Here is a 22,523-nt window from a genome sequence, read left to right as displayed (position 1 = left end):
CGCATTCTCAAAGCTAACAATAATTTTTAGAACGAAATAGACAGCAGGTATATTTAGTAAATAAACCCCTTCAGGCGGCTGGTATGTCGGCTGATAATGTCCGAGGTTGAGAGATTGTTCGAAATATGAATACTTAGCGCAGAAGCGAAGCTTCGTAGGCAATTTCGAAATTTGCATTACAAGGAGCCAAAAATGTCCCTGAAAGGTCTTTTTGCTCAATTTGCTCGTTGGATACCCCCGAAGAATACGACACTAATGATTACGTGTTTAGATCTAAACACTACTTTGTTTATCAAAAAGGCCTCAGTCAAATGTGTCCTTTTCAAATCCCTGATATTTAATTTTTTTGATACTTTCCGACATGCATGAACTGTCTTCAGTGGACCGAAAGCAAAAGAACATTATAAGGGAAATTTCCCATGTCACTTGACAGGGTGTTTATATTAGTATTGACGTTTTCGTTCGATCCGAAAGCGAAAGAGGAAGAGGGGAATTTCCCCTCACGCCAGGCTATTTTTAAAATATAAATAGCGTGGGGTAGCAGCCATAACTGAAACTAGCTTGCTGGGGGATTCAAACGGCCTAAAAAGAGAAAACAAGAAAACAGTGGTCGACTGCACTATAGAGGGTAAGTATTTTCTATAATTCAATATGATTTCCAGATCGGATACCTAGCTTTTTCTAGAAACATTTCTTTACTATCGGTGATAAGGCGCGTTTCTGTTTCGAACGGAAGTCAGTGAAAAGTGAGCTGGGGCCCGTTTCTCGAAAGTAACGAAACTTTACGGGCTATTTTCGGGTGTCACGATTCCCTCTGTATATCAAGAACGGAAGGGATTTAAGTCGCCAAACTACACGGTCAGTTTGCTTTTTGTTATCTTCAAAACATGTTAAAAGATCGGCTTTCCTGAACAAGCGGTTGGTAGGTTCACAAATGGCTTTTCGGGCCAGAAAAGTTTTCGGGACTTTCGAGAAACGGGCCCCTGATCTCAACATATTTCTACCAGTGATTCCCGCAGTGGCTTTCGCGATTGCATTTTCTGATTTGAGATGATTTTCTTTCATAAAACTGATAGAACTGAACAGGGATCAGGATAGGAGCCAAGAAATATCCCTCAAAGGTTTTTATTTTGCTTAATTTGCTCGTTGGATGCCCCCGAAGAATACGACACTAATGATTAGGTGTTTAGATCTCAACACTACTTCTTTATGAAAATGGCCTCAGTCAAATGTGTCCTTTTCAAATCCCTGATATTTAATTTTTTTTTAAATACTTTATCGACATGCATAAACTGTATTCAGTGGACCGAAAGCAAAAGAACATTATAGGGGAAATTTCCCATGTCACTTGATAGGGTGTTTATACTAATATTGACGTTTTCGTTCGATCCGGCCGAAAGCGAAAAAGGAAGAGGGGAATTTCCCCATGCCAGGCTATTTAATAATTATTCCACGAGCGCGCGTTGGATATGAGATGGTAAATAGCCAACGAGGCGTCGAATCGGCTATAACCAATCTCATATCCAACAATCACGAATGGAATAATTGTTTTATTAAATTTCGTTATTAAATTCATTTTTCAGCCTGCAATCACTCTGCGCAATCAGTTTCCATATAAGGTCGTACGGTATATTTAACAATTATTCTACGAGGGCGCGCTGGATATGAAGTGATCCTGGAAGTGATAGATAACGCGCCGAGTTGGTTATAATCATTTTCAATCCCGCAAGCCCGAGTACAACAATTGTTTTATTAAAAACTCCAGGATCAATAACTCTTCCATGTCTATTTTATTTTATTTTTATTTCTCGGAACTGCAAAACTGTTTTCAGCTCGCTTTATTGATGACGCGTTCCCTGACCATATTAGGTACAGCAGGTATATATAAACAATAACCTCCATTTGGCGCGAATATATGCTCGGATGTTTGTCCGCGGACATTATTTGTTCCGAGAAGTGGACAATGAACAGTGAAACTGTGAGCTTCGAGGAACAGATAATGTTCAAAGACAAATATCCGAGCATATTTTCGCCCAAAATGGAGGCTATTGTGTTTATTATTCTTCAAATCTTTTTCGCAACGCGCGCAGTTGGGGAATATTTAACAATTATTCCATGAAACCGCGTTGGATATGAAGTGATAAATAACCAACGAGCGCGTAGCGCGAGTTGGTTATGATCACTTCATATCCAACAAGGTCGAATGGAATAATTGTTTTAGTATATTCTTAATCGGGTTTTTGCCGCCGATTTTTATTTCAACAATTTTACAGAGCGGAAAATTTTTAAACTTGGCGCACTGTTTTCCATATAAGGTAAAACTCCGACTAATGGCTCATAGTCGGAGTTTTTGAGCCAATCAGAGAGCTAGAAATGCAATAGTCGGAGCTGAGAATATACTAATCTCGGATATTCCCCAGTTTTAGCCGGGGAATACTCGGTCACGTGTTTAGACCAATCGCGCGCGAGCGAAAATATTTGATGGATTATAAGAACTGGTAGCCAGTGTCCGGCGAGCCAATGAAAATGCTGGAAATCTGATATCGGTAATTCAGTTTTTTATAAAAGCTGATAACACTTCACTTCTTTGGCTTTGTTGTAGTTCTTTTATGTTGTTCTACACTTGTAAGTAGTTATTGTGATGTTTTATTTCATTTTATGAGCATCTGATGTGTCAAGAAATTGTCTAAAATTGCGTGACATAGCCCCTTTCAACGAGTCCTTTTCAAACCCATATTAATTTTATCGATAGACACAGCAAAGCTCTGCTTTATGGTCAGATTTTGTGAACATAAAATTTTTTAGTGGTCTTTGTTCCAAAAGCGATGATCACATCCGGAGCGGCAGCAAACTATTGATGACTTTCTCTCATTTTGAAACTTAGATCCTATTGTTTCTAAGCAACAACTGTGCGGCAATTGCAATGGCAAATATGGAAGGATTTGTCCATCTTGCTAATGGAGCCAAATGCATTCAGTGTGGCAACAGCGATGCATCAAAATTTCGCCATTACTATGATGGTGATGAGCTCCTGGGAGCGCTTTGTGTAAAGTGTGGATGTGAATACTTGAAAGAAACTTTACTCGTATCACCCAGTCAAGAGAACTGCCTTGACCTCGGGACGGAACATTTTTACAAGAGGACGGTAACTACTGACACAACGGATAGCAGCGTTCACATGGTACATCCAACCAGAACAGAGATAACCAATCTAAGTCTGGGTGCAGACTACCTCAAACCTGGAGACCACATCGCGTGGAATAGGCCATACGGGATATGGCATCACGCACTGGTCACAGCTGTAGGCACTGAAAGGAATAAAGTGCGAGTGATTCACTGGAGCAGTCAAAAGGGAGAGAGGGCGCAAATTACAGAGGAGCTGGTTGACTTGAAAATGCAACGTGGGAATCTCTACCGCATGGATTACAATGAAGAAGTGATAAAGGGGAATCCGCCCCACCTTGTTTTAGCCAGAGCTCGTTCACGACTCGGTGACAAAGGCTACCACCTCTTTAGAGATAACTGCGAATCGTTTGCGACATTCTGTAAAAAGGGAGTGGAAAGAAGTCAGCAGGTTCGCTGGCTACGGAAAGGGATGGTTGATCAATTAAAGAGAGCCCTCAGTTCGCTTACCGCGAAATCATGCCAGCTCCTAAAGGCGTCCATCTTTCCGAGTGTTGAGGTGACTACTGCAGAAGCAATAGAGTCAATAGCTAACAACTTGCAATGGATTGGTTTTGGTCTTGTGGTTCTCATGGAAGGTACAATAACAATTATCGACATCAAAAAGCTGTACAAAGACAGAAAAAGTGGCAATCTAACAAGGAAAGTTTTCATTGAGGAAGTCACAAAACGAGTCACCGAGGCGATATTTGCTGGCGGACTGGCGGCAGCTGGTGGTTTGGTGGCTGGACCAGCTGGCATCTTTGTGGGGATAATTGGTGGAACTTGTGGAAAACTTGTCGGTTCCTGGCTTGGACCTAAAATTGGTCGAGCAATAACGAGGTTCATAAAGACGGATGACAAAGCAGTAACAAAAATCACAGAGTTACAAACTGGAGACCATATAGTTTTGTACCGCAACTTTGCTCATCCAAGGCATCATTGCATCGTTTTATGGCATGACGGAATATCCAAAGTCAATGTTATACACAACACTTATCATGACGGCGTAAAACAAGAATGGGTAGACTTTGTCGTTCCAGTGTACAAAGTCATCTACGACGAAAAGGACTGCCACTCTGACAATGAAGTTTTGGCAAGAGCTGTTTCTAAGCTTGGAGAAAGCTCCTACGATTTGATAAAGTACAACTGCAAACATTTTGCCGCATGGTGCAAGAAACGCTAAAAAAAAGATGATAGCGTAAAAAGTTTTGCAGCCCTGCCAACACCACCTTGGCTTTTGTTAGCACTAATGGATGCTGTGTCTTTACACCGTTGTGTGCTTTAAATACTAATTTCGATTACCATACTTTTTTAAAAACACACAGTAAGTGTCACCTTTACACCGTGATATGAATGACTGATCTGAATGATCATAATGATGATGATGATGATTGATACACTAAATTCGGGTTTACATAACCCAATCGAACTGTAAAAGCAAGCCAATCGAACTGTGAAAGCGGTGCCATTGCCAGTTAACATAATTTTGGTGTTTCTTTACACTGAAAAGGTGTCCAGGGGCCCGTTTCTCGAAAGGCCCGGAAACTTTTCGGGCCCGCAAAACCATTTTTAGTTTATCGTTATTTTAAGACAGAGGTGTATACGCCTGAGACTCCTTGTATGAAGGGGACTTCTGTTCATGTCAGTTAAAAACATGTGAATAAAACAGCTCTGTAATCATGAGGTTTGAGATTTTGCTACGGCTTTCCGGGTGTGAAAACTTTTTTGGAACTTCGAGAAACGGCCCCCCGGTCGAACTCAAATGGTGCGAAACAGCGTGCAGCTGTGCGGACAGTGAAGTGGACCCGTTACGTAGGTTACTTGGCACTAGTATTAAGCCCTGACCAAACGGAGTCACAAGTCATCCCAAGTTTGGGAATGCCCACTTGCGTACCAACTTGCGTCGGTGGCCAAACGGACTCGCATGCAGATACCCGCAAGTTGTGGCCAAATGGAGTCAAATTTGAAACTTGCGATGACTTGCGACTGCGTTTGGCCAGCGCTTAACGTGTTACCGGACCGTAAGTCTTTATAAGCATATATATTCAAAACATCAGTTCCATTTTTTCGTCCAAATGCCATGCTACAGTTTACTAAAAATGATGGGACGGTACCCATTCGTTGTAAAAAAACGCGTATCTTGCTTTCGTTTCCTGAAAGTTTTTACATGTTTTTCACTGAAACGCACGGCAGAGGACTGGGATTAGTGGTGCAACCATTGTCTTTTTGTAGTGAAGAGCCATCCCCCTTAACATGATAAAACTGAAGTAATTTTCTTTCTTAAAAGAAATTTTTTGTCCCCAACCTGGGGAACGTGCAGCTTTTTTTGTTCCATGGCCCGGATCTTTGGGTGGGGTTATCACTGGAATTGATTGAATTTGTAAGCAAATAAATCACATTTTTCGATGACATTGGAACAAGTTGTGCTTTCAACTCTCTAGATGGGGTTAAAAGGAACGTTCTGAATTTTTCAAAATATCTTCGAAAATGTCTTTTTCTATAATAACTTCAGAATGAAGTGTTAAAATGAAGTTTTTTCATCGGATGTTTTCTGTAGACTCCCTTCACTATAAAGACAAATTTTTCACAATATTTTCGAAAGTCCTTGTTACATAATAAAATTGATCCTTTTTCTATGATAAGTGTAAAATGAAGTTTAAAAACGAGGATTTTTCGATGTTTTCTGTAGACTCTCTTTGGGATAAAAACAGTATGACAATCAAGTTTTTGGGGAGCAGTTCAAGCTCGAGAAGTATTGAAAATTGAGCTCGATATTCGGAGTGCGATTGTCACTCGAGTTCGACAGGTAACTCGAGCTCGAATAATGTGAATGGTCGTCAAGTACTTAGACAGTTGATGCGTAGGGGACCCACAGAATGACACTATAGGTCACATCGGTATACCAGGTTTGTGTAGTTCCGGTAGTCCGTAAAGTTTCGGTGGTTGTGGTACTGAGCAGCTCACCTTAACACGAGACTGCCAATAATCACATTGCTGCTCAGTGCTTAACCCACAGTACAAACTATTTTCAACGACTGACTCTGGAAAGCTGGTACACTAACCTAGAACAAACGCCTCTTAACAGATGTCAATAACTACCGGCGCCTTACAAACGACTTATCCACGACGAAAACAAAACCAACAAACGGACTTCTAACAGACCGACTTAACAATACATGGACCAAAAACCGACCAATTTGACTAACAATTGACGGATCGAAACCCACCAATGACTGATGACAAACTTTACACGAGTCTTTCAGCCAATACCATCATGGTTAAACTGACCAATAACGTTCAACGAACCAGACTTCTAACATCATCGACTGACTAACACTATTCACTTGACTCTGCTCAGGTTGTCGAAACGTCAGTCACCAACAACAGTTCTTTTCAGAACTACCCTTACCCGGACGATCACACCATACGAACTACTGATACTCCTGGGTTCAAACCATTTACTATGTAAAGCAGAAGTGTTAACGGTAACGACGGCGGGAACTGCGCGAGCACAGTGCATTATTAGACTTATTTTGACTGCACTGTGGAGTAAACGACAGGTTCAACTGGCACTACTGAATCTGACGACGTTCACAGTTCATCAAGATAGGAGCGCTTTTCACGATCATTCAGTTCGAAGTGCTATGTGATTGGTTTCTTGTGATCTATACCTACACGAACATAGTGAAAACGAATGGCTCTTATTTTTTCCCACGAAACTAATTCACTTGTGACAGGCTCCATGCACAGGAATAAAGACCAGGCGAGTCAAAAACTGGGAATAAAGAGACGTAGAGGAAACAGAGAGGGAGAGCCAATAGGCATCCTCGGAGACGCAGGGGGCAGCTAGTCGAGACGATGCGATATTTACGGGCGACCCGATATTTTCGGGGGAATGATTACTTCAAGAACTTTCGCCTGAAAATATCGCGTCGCCAGAAAATATCGCATCGTCCCTACTAGCAGCCCCTGGGTCTTCGAGGATGGGGAACAGGGAACGGGCCGGGGGGGAGGGGGGGGGAAGGGATTGAGAGGGCCTTGGCAACAGAGCCCTAGCCCCTATACCTTCCCTTCCTCCTCACGTCGCCCAATGGTTTTGCTCTTCAATCTCTCCTCAACCCAAGAGCCTCTTCACGGGATATAACCTAATGGCCTCTTGGACCTTCATCAAAATACCAATTCTCCTGAATGTTTACCATACAATTGTGAGAATTAGGTAATTATATGATCCCTACTTGCCTTCAAACATTCCCAAAGCATCAGTTGAAGGAATGTGTTCGAATATCAACACCATCTTTGGTGATCTATTCCTTAATTCTCAAGTTCAGTACACTATTGACTACAAATAATGTAAAGAGAAAATACATGTCGATCACCCGAGGTTCAGGTATAATATAGGCTTTAGCTTACAACGCCTATTTATGATCTGGCAATGAAGTTAATTTAACTGTGTATTTGAAAGGCTGTTTTGTTTTATTTCGTTTCTTTTTTTTTCCAAAGAAAAAGTGGAGATGATTTTCTTCAAGCTTTTACCCCGGCACCAACCACATTTTAGTTATCCCTACCTCTTAAAATCCTAGGAAAAAATAAATGAGGCGCAAAGGGGAGTTGGTGCCCCAGGCATCTCACTTGTTCTTTGCCATCTAATTTAAACCAGGTTTTACTGCGACAACCTAACTACGAGACTACAAATGTACAAAAAGATAAACGAGGCTTAAAGTGGGGTTGGTGCAACAGGCACCTTTCTTTTTGCTGGCCATCTATTCAAACCACGTCTTACTAAGACAACTTTACTGTGAGACTACAAAAGAACATCCCAATCACCTCCTTGCTAAAAGGAATCAGGGTGCAAAGAAAATCAGCTATAACTAGAATGTCCCAGCTTGACAGTCATTTTCACTAGTGACCTAAACGCCACTCCCCGCAAAAAAAAACCAATTAAAACCACAGCTTGATCTGTTACAGTCCTTCTGTTATTTGAATTTTCTCAAATTTCACCCAAGAAAACTTTACTTGCCTATCGGCAAGGGAAGGAGAGAATCTATCAGCCCGACCACAAAATCTACGAGCTGTGATTTTCTTTGCACGCTGGTAATATTACTAAACTGCAGGATGGTGCTGTGGAGGTTTTTAAAATCATTGAGTTAATCTGTTAACTTAATTTAATCTTATGACAAAGCTAATCCTTGTGATGATGGATAGCTAAATTGACCAATCAAACTCTAAGCAAAATATTTTAACGTGACAAAGCATCGCAGACGTCACGTGATCCACATGACAATTGCATCACCCTTTTGATTGGTTAAACTACACTACACGAGCCTTTTGACCATTACAAGACCTAAGTTAAAGCAATATTGAGGTGGAAACATTTGATGTCACTGGAATTTACGCTTTTAACTATTCCCCGTGAGCTGCTCCACAAAGGAATTAGCCTGCGTAGCAAGCGTTTCCGTGGGGTTTGGAAGCAAAGAAAGACCGAGGAACGGGATTTTCGGTGTTTTGCCTGCGCGGAAAATGGGGCGAGAGCCAAAAAAAAGAAAGAGGGGGGTGGGAGAGGGGAAGGAAGGAATGGCTTTCCTTCCTTCCTTCCCCTCCCCCTCCCCCCTCTTTTACTCGCTCCATTTTTCGCGCTGTAAGTCTTCGCTCCCGAACCCCACAGAAACGCTTGCTACGCAGGCTACAAAGGAATCGTTTTACCTCTTTAGTTCTAAGTTCATTATAGTGACGGTACGGTTGTCACCGCATTGCAGTAGTTGATTTTCCAAGGATCTGTTTGTTTTTCATGTACAGTTGTAGATCTATAAAGGAAGGCTCCTTGGCCAACACTATCACGGTGTCACGGACAGAGAACACCAGATGACTCCAGTGTGTGGATGACTGTATGTTACTCCATCTACTGGCTGGTTTCATTCCTGTTTGAGGCCTCTTTCTCAAGGAACCGCCTGAAAGAAGAATTCCAATCCCTTAATCATCTACTAATACTTTTACAAGTCTGCTTAATCACAACAATAAAAGGAATACGATGGCTCAGAGACAATGTTTGCGCTCAACGCCAGTTTCAAGGAAATTAACAGTATTTCTACTTCCACTGGATCCTGGGAATGCGAGTCCACCAAAGGTCCCCACCCTCACCACCCTGGTATTTTCTTCAAGTTACCAATAAATGCTCCTACAAAAAAGGGGCGCTGTAAGAGTAAAATGCCTTGACAAATTTCTGCTAAAATACTTATAAATACTTGATGTGACTTAAAAAAAAAACTTCAACATGTTTTCTAACCACCGACTTATGTATATTTATTTATTTATTTATTTATTTATTTTATAATTTACATACAGTAGTTTCTGTATGTCTGAACCACTAGTCACAATTCTGTGTTTCAAAACTCTCCCCTAGGGCTAAAATAGGCTTTGTTACCAGCCACGGATGGGAAAAAGAGCCTGCACTACTCTACAATGTGATCAGGTGTAATTTTTTTGGCAATACAAGAAGGGAGGGCATAATGGCAGGTTAGACCTCTTCCCCCACTCCCAGCAAAGAATGAGATATTTGAAAGAGCAGCAGAAACCGAGCCTGGGGCTGCTATTAACACCCTTCCTTTGTAATCTCAAAGTGATGGACCTACTTTCTCGCTTGCTGTAGCATTGTCTCTTTTCTTGTTAACAGGACAGATTGCCTGACAGCAGGTTGCAAAGAAAACTCCACTGATGATGATGAAGGACCAGGGAGATATCTGTTTCCCGCTGCAGTTGTTTTTCCAGGTGAAGGGCTTTCTTCTCGCTCTTCCAATGGAGCAGCTTCCTCTTGTTGCGGTTCCCACATCTCCAGCTCATCTTCAAATATCTTTTCCGTAATGGAAGGACTTCCTTGTTCTTTCTCAGTTGATAGGCTCTCAATCTCATCATATGCACTTGATACAGTCATTGAATCTGAAAAGAAGTTATTATGATGTCAAGTTGAATTCAGGCCAACGAAGTTTAGCAAAATCTTACCTGAAACTTCTAAGGAAGGGAAGAGAGAGAGAGGCAAATAACATTCTCCTTTCTTTCTCCTGTATCCATGATACAATACACAAGATTGCAATGTTGCTAAAATCCCCTCTAAACATCACCCAAACCCCTATCTCCCTGATTTCGCTTCATACCAAGTTGAGATAAATTATGTGCCTTTCTTTGCATTCTGCTGGGTTCAGAAAAACAAACTCCTCTCAGACACTTACTCGGCTGTGCTATCTGTAGGAGTTCAGAATCCTCAGGAATTAACTGATCTTCAGGAGGCGTCCACACCTACATTGTAAACAGAGAAAACAAAGGGGGTTCATCAACATTCAAGGAAAACATATGATTGTTTTAATCAACTTTTCAACCTTTTTTTGCAAAATCCACTCTCTGTGCCAGTCATGATTCTGAAAATCAAAATGACTTACCATTATAGCTTAAACCTTGCCTTAAAGGTTAGCACAACCTCACTAGTGCATGCTAGTACTAGTTACACCCACTTTCAGTGTTACATGCATAGGCGGCATCTTTCGACATGCTATGTAAACTGGCCTACATTAAAAATGTAAGCACAATGAACTTCTTTACAGTCGAACTCGAATTTTAGTGATGAAAGATGGATTTATTTGACATCAGACTAATGTTAGGAGTATCAAGAAGTCATTCTGGGAGGAATAAATATATCTGGGAGAAATATTATTCAGCTATGAGCCCCCCCCCCCCCCACCCCCACCCCTTGGATATAAGTTCATCTAATGTATAAGTGCATTCCTTTTGTGTTTCTTTACAAACATCAAAATTTTTAATTTAATCGAAAGTTATAGACTAATAGGGTAATAGCTCTAAATGTAATGGTATGTTAGCTTTAATTCATTTCTCAGATACTCTTTATCTTGTTGTTCTGAAACATTTCTTTTTATTCTACTTATATGCCCCCCTCTCCCCCCCCCCCCCCCCCCAGTTTATAAGCCCACCCAAAACCCCTTATGAAGTTGTATAAACCTAGGACTTAAATGCGGGATTTAACGGTATCTTGCCATTTTTGTTTCCACCTTTGAAGTTTACCATGCATCATATTTACTATTAACTTATTTCAAGTGACTTGACATGATCTTACTTTCATCTTCTCAAGAAAGACTTGAACACAGCGTCAGCAACCTACTCTCACGCACATTGAGACCCTGTTCATCTGTTTTCTTTTTGAGTACTTACAGATGGTACAGCAATGTTTCCTTGCAGAATGTTATCAATGGTGACTTCCAGTGAATGAGTGTGTCTGAGATCATCCATGATGATGTCCAATGGCATGTGTGGAAACATGGCTTGTACTTGATGTGCCTACCAGACAAAAATTACAGGAATGTACTCACAGGGATAAACATGACTAAACAAATGGAAAACAAGAAGTGATGTAATAATTCTAAAAAACTTCTTAAACTGGCACCTCGCTTCAACGGACACCCTCAGGACCAGAAAGTGTCTGCTAAAGAGACGTATGGGAGGTATGAGGTATGCTGCATTGGTATGAGGCTAAGACCATTAATGAGCGCCCACTTATGGTAGCTGTTCGCCTACATGAAGTGTCTGTGAGCAGAGGTTCAACTGTATTAGCAAGTTGGGCAGCAAAACATGTACATGTAGAGAGTAACAACAAAAGCCCAGCATAGCAATGCTCATATCTGTTAACAGTCCAGCCTCGCAATAAAATTACTTGGACTCGGAACAAAATAGTGAGAGAGTATACACTAGTGTTTTCAACAAAATACATGTACCTGTCAACAATCTATGATCACTGGATTTTTCTGTTGGGCTTGCAGGTTTTAACCATCCATCACCCAATGAAATTTTTTGGAGTTTTTAGTTGGCAGGTGAGGCAACGCCACAAAATAAAAAGATTCCTTAGGGCTACAGTAACTAGTAAATAATGACTCCAGTTAGTCTGATGGAACAACCTGGAAAATTAATTTTCTTTACACTCTGCTTTATATTCTATATAGTTTTGAAAAGATGAAAGATTAAAGACACTATGAGAGAAGAACTTTTGCTTTCCAAAAATTACTGTGAAACAAGCCATCTCCTCACCATAGCTTCAATGCGGCTTTCAGGAAGTTGACCTTCTGCTACATTGTCAACCCTCGTGTGCATGACCTCGACAGAAAAGCTTGGAAACCAGCTTGCTATTTGGGAACCTAAAAACGCAAAAAGAATAGGGGATGAAGTTTAGCCAGGAATAATTCAGACAATAACAGAACCAGCCAATTTGAAATTACTAGCTAAATTGTTTGGAACCATCACAAACAAGAGGTACAGGGAAAACAACCTTCTGAAGGAACATACATTGTCAGGTACCAGATCTCTCCTTTACTAATATCCTTTTCACTGCTTATCTTTACTTTTTTCTCTTTGCAATGACGTTAACTTTGCTTTTTTCCATTATTTATTATGATGTCAGGCAAGTACTTATTCAGTCTTGTTGACTTCTTCTTGGCCAGTCTAAAAGAACAGCCTCTTTAGAAACTCCTACAAATTCAGGTTGAAGGCTTCGATTTTATGTTGAAGTCCACAATCACTTCTTAGCAAAGATTTTGTTGCATGAACAAACTCAAATTGTCTACCTTCTCTAATTGCAACCATGTACAAACTTACCGTCAAAATGGAAAAAGTGGTTTCTTCGTAGGCCACGTCCCATCATAAATGCTGCCATTCCTCTTGGTTGCCTTTCCTCCTCCTGCTCAGGCTGCAGATCACTGGCCAGGGACTGACGGCAAGTGGGACAAGAGGTGTCATTCTCTAACCATGACCTCAGGCAAGAACTAAACAACAGAGAGTCTAGTTGAGTGTTAAGGATACCACAGCAAGGTTTCGTTGATTCAAAGAACCTCCCATGAGGTATGTCAGAAAAAATAGTGTACTAAGCATGTGTATGTGGTGTATCATATTAGGATTTCACCTGGGAAAAGATTGATGAAGATACAGGTATAACCAAGAGGTCAGATAAACACTGTTGTCTACAAAAGCTGAACTATTTCACCTGAGGTGAAAATTTCATGCAGATTGTCTTTAACAAATCACAACTTAGTCTAAGATAATCATTCAAGTCACCAAAATTTGTAACAAAAGTTACAGCAGCTTTATACTAAGATGGTCACCACCACCTTCATAACAACTTGAAGGTAAGTGAATTCTTGGAAGATGTTGGCAATCAGAGTAACAAAACAGTTGTAGAAACTGCTCAAAGATTACATGTACAATCACAGCTCAAAGGATCACGCAACAACATCGATAAGTAATCTTGAAAATTGACTTCATCCTTAAGGCAAAGACATAGGAGTCTTTATCATACTTGTGAAAGAGATGGCCACATGTTAACTTCCTTGCTGAGCTCATAGAATCCCAGCAGATAGCACAGTCATCATTATTCTTGATCAGCTCCTCTTCAGTTGCCAAGGGAAACCTAACAAAAGAACAAAACCATTGAGTACATATGTACAGTTGGGTCACTTCTGTAATAGCATATTCATGATTCAGTGCAATGCACATAAGACATAAACATTACACTAATGGCAATGCCAGGAATAGACAGTGACAAACATGTGGCTAAAACGTTGTTCTGAATTCATGCAAGTTATGATCTGTCTTCTTATATTCTTAATCACTGGTCAGGGGTGAGGATGGGTGCAGGAGGGGGGGGGGGGGGTAAAAGGGAAGGTCTGAACTTCCTGTATCTTTTACTCTCAGCTCCCATCCCTTTCTCAGTGATGCATGCCATTTTTCTCCTTTTCTGTAGCACAATATTATGAAATGAAAATTTTTTCCCACATTGCATTTCTCCCAGCATCTGTCATCTCTTTCCCCACATCCATGCAGGCCTTCAAGCCAGCTTCTCACCAAGGTTCCATCCTCTCCAATGCCCCCCCCCCCCCCACCCCTACTCCCACTCTGACTAACAGGTGCCTAAGCTGAAATACATTGTACATAAACATTCTAACTTGAGAGCCTAGAAGGTTAGTACATACTTTTTAAAATATGTTTATTAATCACCTTGACTCCATGCACTTGATAATCCTGACATAGCTCCTGTGTTTGGCCAGCTTTTTCTTAATCTCATAGAAAAGGTGACGAAGCTGCATACACAATACTAAACTGGCCATACTTAGGAAGATATTTGACCAAAACTGTAATAGAACAGAAAAAGGACGGTTAAAAATTTTGCATACACAATGTAACTTTTGTACAAGCTATTTGTTGTCAGTGATGGTGCAGTCTTGGGGAGCAGGGATGGGCAGTGGTGAGAAAGCTCACTTCTCACCAACAAGGCCTGGGTTGCATTCCATTGGTTTTGAAAATGGATTGAGTTTGCTACTGGTTCCCACCTTGCATAGAGGGTGTTTTCTCTGGGTAATCAGGTTGCCCTCCCTGATAATTTAAATACAATATTTTCAAATTCCAATTCTACCAGGATAAAGAACCCTTACGAAAACTACAATATTGTATGTGTAATCACTGCAGAGAAGAGTTTATCGTAAACAAATACATTGTATCAAAAGTGGTTTACCACTCACCCCTCTCCAATTTATTATTTTGTTTGTTTAAAACCACTCACTCAAGATGACACCATTAATTTGAAACCTAGGTTGTTTTCAGCTTTCCTTGAATTCCATAAGAAAGCAAGATTCTCTTTAATACTATTTGTAATGTTATCAGTTTAAAAACCGCACTTTCACTGACTAGTTCTGTTGTTTGCCAATAATTTCTCACCAGCATGTGAAGGTGATGGGCAAAGTCCACAATGTACATTGCTAAATCCATCATCAAATCTGTGTTGTAACACCATGTGCTTCTTCCTTCCCACATGCTGGTATGACCAATGTCCCACAGATGGATGCCGTACCTAAACAGAACAGTTGGCTTGCTTGTAGTGTAATTCAACCCTGAAGTTATCACATTTAACCCTTTCACTCCAAGTATCAGACAGTGGGCCATTGATGCACAATGCACAATGTACATGTACATGTAGAGGTATTTAATTTTTTGGTTCTTTGGAGAAATTGCATGAAGTGTTTGACTACACCATTCAAAGCATGTGCAAGAGTTTACATTGTACAAGTTGTACACATGGTTCAAAAGAGATTAAACAGAGTTAAGTAAGGTTTGCAAGTCCTGCTTTACTTATTTATATTTTGATAATTGAGCCGTTATAACATGGATAAACCATACATCATGCACATGTACAACACTGTACTATAACTAATTGTCCCCTTCATGCCACGTGACACACAGAACTGCAACATCTTCTCTCCACCTCAATCTGTCCCTAGCTCTGTGCTCTGCCACAATCCATGAGTTCCAACCTTCCCTTGCTTCTTTGCCACATTTCACAAGGTCGCACTCTTCCTCACTTTCCATCAGGTGTCCAAGTCAGAGCAATATGAGGATTTTCGTCATGCCACAATGTTGTATTGTGTTTGATTATACATATTAAAGCTAACTGAGAAGTGCTTTTGTTCACACAACTTGGTATTTCTCTTAGATCTGGTGTATAATTTGTGTATGAAACAAAGGAAATTGCCAAATAATTTTATGCTTTACCTTGTAAGACCATGCAGTATCTTGATAAGTAATAACATACACTGAAAAAGAGGAAAAGATACTTGTCAGGATAAGTGACCAATTCTAATGAAAACAGACAACATTGCCACCACTTCTTCAAAATAATTATGTTCCCTTCCATACTTTTTCGAAATCATTAACTCATTTGCCCATTTTCACAATATCCGGAAGTTTAGTACTTTCAAGATCTTTACAAAGTTTGACATGCATGTACACTGAAACCAAAATGTGACCAAGATGTATTGGTAACCCAGGGTAACTGTGATGCAATGTGAACATGCGATGGTAATGTCAGGGAGTTGGGTGGAGATCTAGAGAGTTCTCAAGATTATGTGATACAGCTGTAATTCGCACAATAGGCCCTTTGCAGCTGGGGTCACATGACCAAATTTTTCCTAGAAAATTTTTATATTATGAGCTATAACTTAAAGAATGCCAGAAATGGAAAGAGTGCATCGAAAATACCAAAATGGCCAAGTTTGAGGCCACTGGAATGAAAGAGTAAGTTTATATGCCTGTTTGAATTTTTGGGAAAATTTAGAGGATTTGTATGGAAAATGTTGCTGGAGAGCAACGCCTTGCTCTCCAACAACTTTTTCCATACAAATCTTCTTATTCTTTTAAAAATTCAGACCGTCATAAAATCTCATTCTTTAATGATGGGGGTCTCAAACTTGGCCATTTTGATATTTTCAAAATGCTTTTTCCATTTCTGGCATTCGTTAAGCTATAGCCCATAATGTTATGAAAAATAGGTCACTTGATGGCTTAGCTGCAAAGGGCCTATTTGGCTTGCAAAATTTACAAATGAATATAATTTTTCCTTGCTGAGAAGATCTTACTCTGTAGCAATTAAAGCACTTTTGCACAGTATAGAAAGACTCCTGACATATTTGTTGCATTTTTCCAGACTGTACATGGTATCTCAATTTTCCAAGTTGCCAATCTTGTTACTTTTCAACAATTTCAGACTCAGTGTGAGCCCTGCATTACATGCGCTTTACTCGCGTGTAACGCTGGAATCCCTTTGACCGGTACTGTACTTTACTGTCTGGCATGGTTCAACTACAGTGACTGTACGTGGTGGTTCTTATTCACAAACAAGCTCTCTTGGTGCATTTTCTCTCCTAGACCAGAACATTTACCACTAAACTAATGACTATAAAAACTGACATAAAAACTTAATTAAGCTCACCTTTCATTGTTATATTATGCTGTTTTTCAAAACAATCATATTATTATATAAAAGAAAAAATGTCAAACAATGTTGGGCTAGAATTTTCAAAATTCCCTGCCACAAAGAGAATTTAATATCACTGGAATAAAATTATCAAAGACCATAATTACATACCTCAGCCAACATGAATGTAAAAGTATGGATGCTGTCTGGCCAGCCCACAAAAAGACAGATGAAAAACAGTCCATTACAGCATAACACAAGTGTGTTGAGTAATCCAATCACTTTTGCATGAGACCAAGGAGATGTAGTTGGTGAGAAAGAGAGCTTAAAAAAATATACAAGTCAAAGATTAGTAAACAATGCAAATTTGTAGTGCACCGTTGAACTCTTTCTTAAAGTGTTTGCTTTACTGGGCAGGTTAGGTAGTTTAAATGATTGGTTAGTGCACCAGACACTGGATACAGTGAGTCTGAAACTTTTAAAGAAATCAGGACTTACAGCGATAGTTTCTATCACAGAATGCGTCGCTTGTCAAGTTAACCACTAAGGCAAGCTATATCTGAGCCTGAGTCAATTCTGAGTCCGAGTCACACTAAATGTAACATTGTGATAATTACCAGTTACAAACAATAATTATTCTAGAGCTAACCATTTGAGCACTATCTAGGTTAACAGGTGTGCTGTTTTCAACTAGGCTAACTGGTTGTTAAAAGAGCTTGTAGGAGGGGGCATTGGGATTTTCAGTTTTGCGGATGTGGCCAATTTTTGGTTCGGTTTTTCGGTTTTTGCACTTACAAACTGCGGTTTTTTGGTTTTGGAGTCTTGCGCAGTTTGCAGGTTTTCTCCAATTCAGTCCTTGGTTTTTGGTTTTTGCCAACCATGATGGCGGTTTTTCAGATTTTTCTGTCCAACGCATTTCATGATTTGTCTGGTTTTGTCAAGGAAGTTACACCCTGCAGTCCCACTAAAACTCTAATTCCAAAGGACCACTTGTATAGCCTTCTACCCAGATTTTCTTTAGATGATGTATGACAAGCCTAGTCTCTTTAACTTAGCAGCCATTATCTGGGTCGTAAACAGCTGCCAAGCAGACTATGAAAAGCTAAAGATGACATCAAAGCAAAAGAGTATTTCTCAGATATCATGTGGCTGAGATAATCTTCTGTGGACTTTGACCTTAAACTGTGGACCATCAAGTTTCTATTAACAACTATAACTCGATTGCAAGTTGTCCCCCCTTTTTGTCGTCGGAATAACATTGTGCTTACTCACTCCATTCCCATGGAACAAAAAAAACTAAAGCAAATTTTTAGATTATGATGAGTTCTGCACTAACTAAGGGATATGCTGAAAGAACTTTGAAAGTAAAACAAGATTAGACTTATAAAAATGAAATAACAGAAAGAGATTCGGTTTTTGGTTTTAGAGGAAATTTCTTGCGATTTTGTGGTTTTCAGCGATTTTTTGTGCCTTTTTTCAGTTTCTAACGGGTGCCTATGCTCCCCTCTATTAGTAATAATTATTTTGTACTCTTCAGTGGGGAGTAAAGTACATTGCCTCAGAACAGAACACAATAATTCAGCCTTCACTAGTATTTGGACCTCTTGACCTCATGTACATTTACTATCAGATGACTGAATGTTAGACTGAGCCTTAAACTTTTGGTGAAATGACAAGATGGCATTTATCAACGTGGGATACGGTTAACCCATACGATTATTGAGAGCTAATCACATTCAAGTCAGTGATATTCAGGCTAACCTGGACACTATTTAGGCTACCCATAAGTGACATTTCACCATTTTACCATTTCGTCTTTTAAACATGGCCTAATTAGAATGAATAAGTAAGGCTTGAGAGAATATTTTCAACAAAAATATTAGTGAAAGAAATATATGACATTTCGACATCATCGGATGTCACTGCCAAGTAAATGTGTAGCTTAGTTTTTGCCACCTTATGCAAATAATTTTAGATCCTTTTATAACGCAAAAACTAAGCTACACATTTACTTGACAATGACATCCGACGATGCTGAAATGTCGAATATTTCTTTTGCTAATTAGAATGGTCTGGGAAATTGCTAACCCACTTCCTTCTCCCTGTTAGTACCCAGGGCCAGGGTGCTTGAAAGCTGGTTAAGCCTAATCCCAGATTAAAAGTTACCTGAAGTATCAATTTTTCTGGTATAAAAATGTTTTTCACCGCTTATGTTATGTGTTGTTTGAGATTACTCCAGCACAAAATTGTTCAGAAAAGTGTTTTCAAAAGTTCTCTCAGAGAAACCACCATTTCAGTTGAGGAACAAGGCCATCAAAACTTGGAACTGGTGCAGATAAAATAGGACGTAACTGAAAATAAATTTCCAATTGGGACATTGGACCAATGGAAACACCAGACTACCTAAAGTTTCATAAGTTTAATTTCTCCCTGAAATTTTGCTGTGGACTGAATCAAAAAGTTGAATTCTGTTTACGTCATATCAAGAATTTCTGGAAAATTTTTATAAGGGAAGACAATCACAGAGTTCTGTAGTGTGCTGATCACTAAAGGTCATCAGACATGTACCGCCTGGGGTCATAAAGACCAGAGTGATGATTCACACAACAATCACGTGCGACAACACCATAATTGTGGGTTTCAAATGTAGTAAACAAGAGGCCTCCTTTTTCTAGCTCTCAAAGTTAATAATTCAAATTATGCTAAATACTTACATATTCAAATCTGTCCTTACAAAGCTGTGTAAATAGATGGAAGAAACCCAGCAAAGTGAACCAAGCTGTCCACCACATGACTTCATTGAATTTCTGCACATTCAACACTCCAAAGATAAAGATAAACTTGTAGAAAATAAAGTTCCAAAATCTGTCTTGAATTTGCTATAATGAAAAGGATAGGAATCATAATATTAAGCATTGTGCATCATAAGAAGTTTTGTATTCTGCTATTTGTAAAGCTGTCTTTCTAGAAAAGGTACCTTGGAGTGGACGTTAGTTGATTTCAGCGGATAAATGACACGAATTTCACAACACAGCTCTATTAAGACTACTGTTTTCTAATACCAAATCACACCATATTTACATAGTCGAAAATTTACATGTTTTTCCTTTGAAATAGGACGAACTTGGCACACTAGACTAAGCGTTGGTTGCGAAAGACGTCAATCTATTTCAAGAAGGTCGACTGAAATACCTGTGACAATTATATTAATTGTTATTAGTTACTTCAAAGCATTCAAATGGCCCACAAACACAGACAAATACCCTTTTCAAGAGGGAAAAAGATCAAATTGCGACAAAAGATCAATATAATATTCAGTTAACTACGATAAGATTTTACACGTAAGCTTGGATGCAACAGACGTCTAAAATTTTTTACTCTCACTACTTGTTCTTGGCAACACGTTATAACAAGCTTAACTTAGGTTTACAAAGCTAACTAATTTAGCCATAGCCGAGGCTCTTTTAATAAACCTGAAACGCCTTGTACTCCTTCCATACTCACCTGAAGTTCACTGGCGCGAAGATCTCCAAACACGACTCGCTGGATAATTTTCCCAAACAAAAACAATCCACAATAGGCCATGTTCAAGTTCGACTAAAGAAACCAAAATGGAAGGAGAAATATTAGAAAAATGATGACGCATTATTGGCAAAAGTGGCACTTCGCAAAGCATCGTTTAACTTACCCAGAAACAAAAATTGTCTTGAGACATGAAATCGTAGATTTTTGGCACATCGTTTTCCCCAGAACCGACAGTCACATTCAAGGCGTACAGAATGGCCGAAACGAACAACAGTACGCTGGCAGTCACGTAAGACCGAAGCGATGGAAGAGGGAGTTGTTCGAGAAACACCAACGGCATTTTGCTCTCTTGATTATCCTTGACGAAGGGGAAGTCAAACCAATCGTATCGAAAGGGAAGAAAGCGGGGGAAAAAACCTTCTAGTGTACGGAGATCAAATTCCTCGCCGAATGCAACCTCAGCATATGTCCAGTGCGTGCCTCAAGAATGGTGACGTCACGACACCCATGGGTACCCTGGATAGGAGTTTCAAAATTAATTTTCTTCTGCGGGGAGGAACGATTCACAAACCGGAAAAGTGTCAAAAGCGATCTATGTCTTTCTGTGTCTTATGTGCGGAGTGGATTATGTAAACATAACATTTCTTAACAGGGTAGGGATAGAAATCTTGAGCAGCCTGTACATAATTTAATTTTCCCGTTAGTACTTGATATTTGTAAATTTCCTTGAATTTCTGTCCACAGCATTTTTGGTTCATCTAGGGGGACAAGATTCCCGGGGGGAATCCCATATAAGGATAGGGGTGCTCGTCGGAAATTTTGGAAAGAACCCCTAAGGGGAACCAAGATTGTGTTTTGTGGGCGTGGCTTGAATTTTTTTCTCCCCTATAAAGAGGTACCAATCCTCTTACTTATTATATCAGGGGCGTAGCATCCATATACGCACGTACGCCCGTGCGTACAGCTGAAATCTGGAAAAAAAAATTTTATTATTCCCTTAAAGCATTTGTCAGAGTTACCATAAAATAGGAACAATTTTTAAATTTGGAATTATACTGGTGTGTAAACAAAATGTTATTTGGCTTCCTAGACTTGTTAACTCTTTTTTTTTTCTTTTTTTTATCCCTCCAATTCCTAGCTAATACATAGATATGTTTTCAGGAAGCCAACACCCTTTTAGCTTTAATTCTATATTCCAGCGAAGCTCTCTGAGCTAAGAGAAAGAGCCGTTAATGATATCTACTGCTACTTCGGCAGTGGCATGGACATCTCTAAGGGCGAATTCAAATCCGAGGTCAAAAGATGGAGGCAAAAGTGGAGTGGAATGGATGGTAATGTGAAGCCAAAGACTTTGGTTGAGACTCTTAATCATGCCAACCCTCAATTCTATCCCAGAGTTTATGTTGCTGTGATAACATAGTTGATGTATCCTGTGTCAACTTGCACTGCAATCTCGTTCCCAGAGCCTTCGTTCCCCTTGACCAGCGGTCAGAAAACGAGAGCCCTGGAGCAACCATTTCAGGCGTATGCCATAGATGCAGACTGCGCAGTGAAACCTGATGGGCAGAATTCGGTTATTTCAAAATGGTTGCTCCCAGAGCTCTCGTTTTCTGACCGCTGGTCAAGGGGAACGGAGACTGTGGGAACGAGATTGCTTGCATTGCTGAGCGTAGTTTCCACAGTATGAAGAGATTAAAAACGCCCTTACGAAGTACCATGGCAGACGGGAGATTGAGTGCTTTAGCAATTTTGCACATTCACAAGCACAAGGACGTTGACACTGATGATGTTATAACAAATTTCGCCCTTCTAAAGGGTAGACTTAATTTCTTGCCCTTTTCTTGTGAACCCCTGTTTTTACCATTGTCTTACCCCATTTTTTGTTGTAGGTTACCGAAAACTCTAGACATGGGTAAAATACACAACTAACTACTGCATTTTCCGTCGCATTTATTTATAAAAAAAGTTCCACGGAAATAGTTGGAAATGGCATTTCCGAGACCCTAAATTTCAAAATTTTCTGGGGGAGCATGCCCCCAAACCC

The 22,523-nt window shown here is 39.9% G+C and overlaps 2 protein-coding genes across 4 annotated transcripts; one reads left to right on the top strand and one right to left on the bottom strand.

Annotated features, from left to right (window-relative positions):
* The first annotated feature begins 91 nt into the window (after positions 1 to 91).
* LOC145466656 (uncharacterized) lies at positions 92 to 7,586 on the top strand. Of its 3 annotated transcripts, none has more exons than XM_081450373.1 (2): positions 92 to 628; positions 2,885 to 7,586. In XM_081450373.1, exon 2 carries the CDS (start codon positions 2,924 to 2,926, stop codon positions 4,346 to 4,348), a length of 1,425 nt encoding a protein of 474 aa, XP_081306499.1. In that variant the 5' UTR covers positions 92 to 628; positions 2,885 to 2,923; the 3' UTR covers positions 4,349 to 7,586. The 3 variants fall into 3 exon arrangements, with proteins under 3 accessions (XP_081306499.1, XP_081306498.1, XP_081306497.1); XM_081450372.1 differs by having other exon boundaries at positions 92 to 1,869; XM_081450371.1 differs by having other exon boundaries at positions 92 to 1,878.
* A 94-nt stretch (positions 7,587 to 7,680) lies between these two features.
* Positions 7,681 to 21,260, bottom strand: LOC145466649 (E3 ubiquitin-protein ligase AMFR-like). Its single transcript, XM_081450364.1, has 14 exons — positions 20,643 to 21,260; positions 20,459 to 20,551; positions 19,669 to 19,833; positions 17,126 to 17,278; positions 15,754 to 15,794; positions 14,923 to 15,055; positions 14,206 to 14,339; positions 13,508 to 13,618; positions 12,811 to 12,977; positions 12,247 to 12,353; positions 11,377 to 11,502; positions 10,386 to 10,452; positions 9,792 to 10,095; positions 7,681 to 9,110 (listed from the first exon to the last, which is right to left on the bottom strand). Exons 1-14 carry the CDS (start codon positions 20,817 to 20,819, stop codon positions 9,062 to 9,064), a joined length of 1,827 nt encoding a protein of 608 aa, XP_081306490.1. The 5' UTR covers positions 20,820 to 21,260; the 3' UTR covers positions 7,681 to 9,061.
* Positions 21,261 to 22,523: the final 1,263 nt, after the last annotated feature.

This window comes from Orbicella franksi, chromosome 13, assembly GCF_964199315.1.
Source record: "Orbicella franksi chromosome 13, jaOrbFran1.1, whole genome shotgun sequence".
Taxonomy (NCBI): Eukaryota; Metazoa; Cnidaria; class Anthozoa; order Scleractinia; family Merulinidae; genus Orbicella; species Orbicella franksi.
Note: the sequence above shows the minus strand (reverse complement) of the source record. Positions and strands in the feature narration are given on the sequence as shown.

Excerpts from the sequence above, each read along its gene's own strand:
- LOC145466656 (XM_081450373.1), top strand. The coding sequence starts at position 2,924 with ATGGCAAATATGGAAGGATTTGTCCATCTTGCTAATGGAGCCAAATGC.
- LOC145466649 (XM_081450364.1), bottom strand. The coding sequence starts at position 20,819 with ATGCCGTTGGTGTTTCTCGAACAACTCCCTCTTCCATCGCTTCGGTCT. Across the intron at positions 15,056-15,753 it reads ATACTGCATGGTCTTACAAG|GTACGGCATCCATCTGTGGG; the intron begins GTAAAGCATAAA and ends TGTTCTGTTTAG. Across the intron at positions 12,978-13,507 it reads TGTGGCCATCTCTTTCACAA|TTCTTGCCTGAGGTCATGGT; the intron begins GTATGATAAAGA and ends TCTGTTGTTTAG.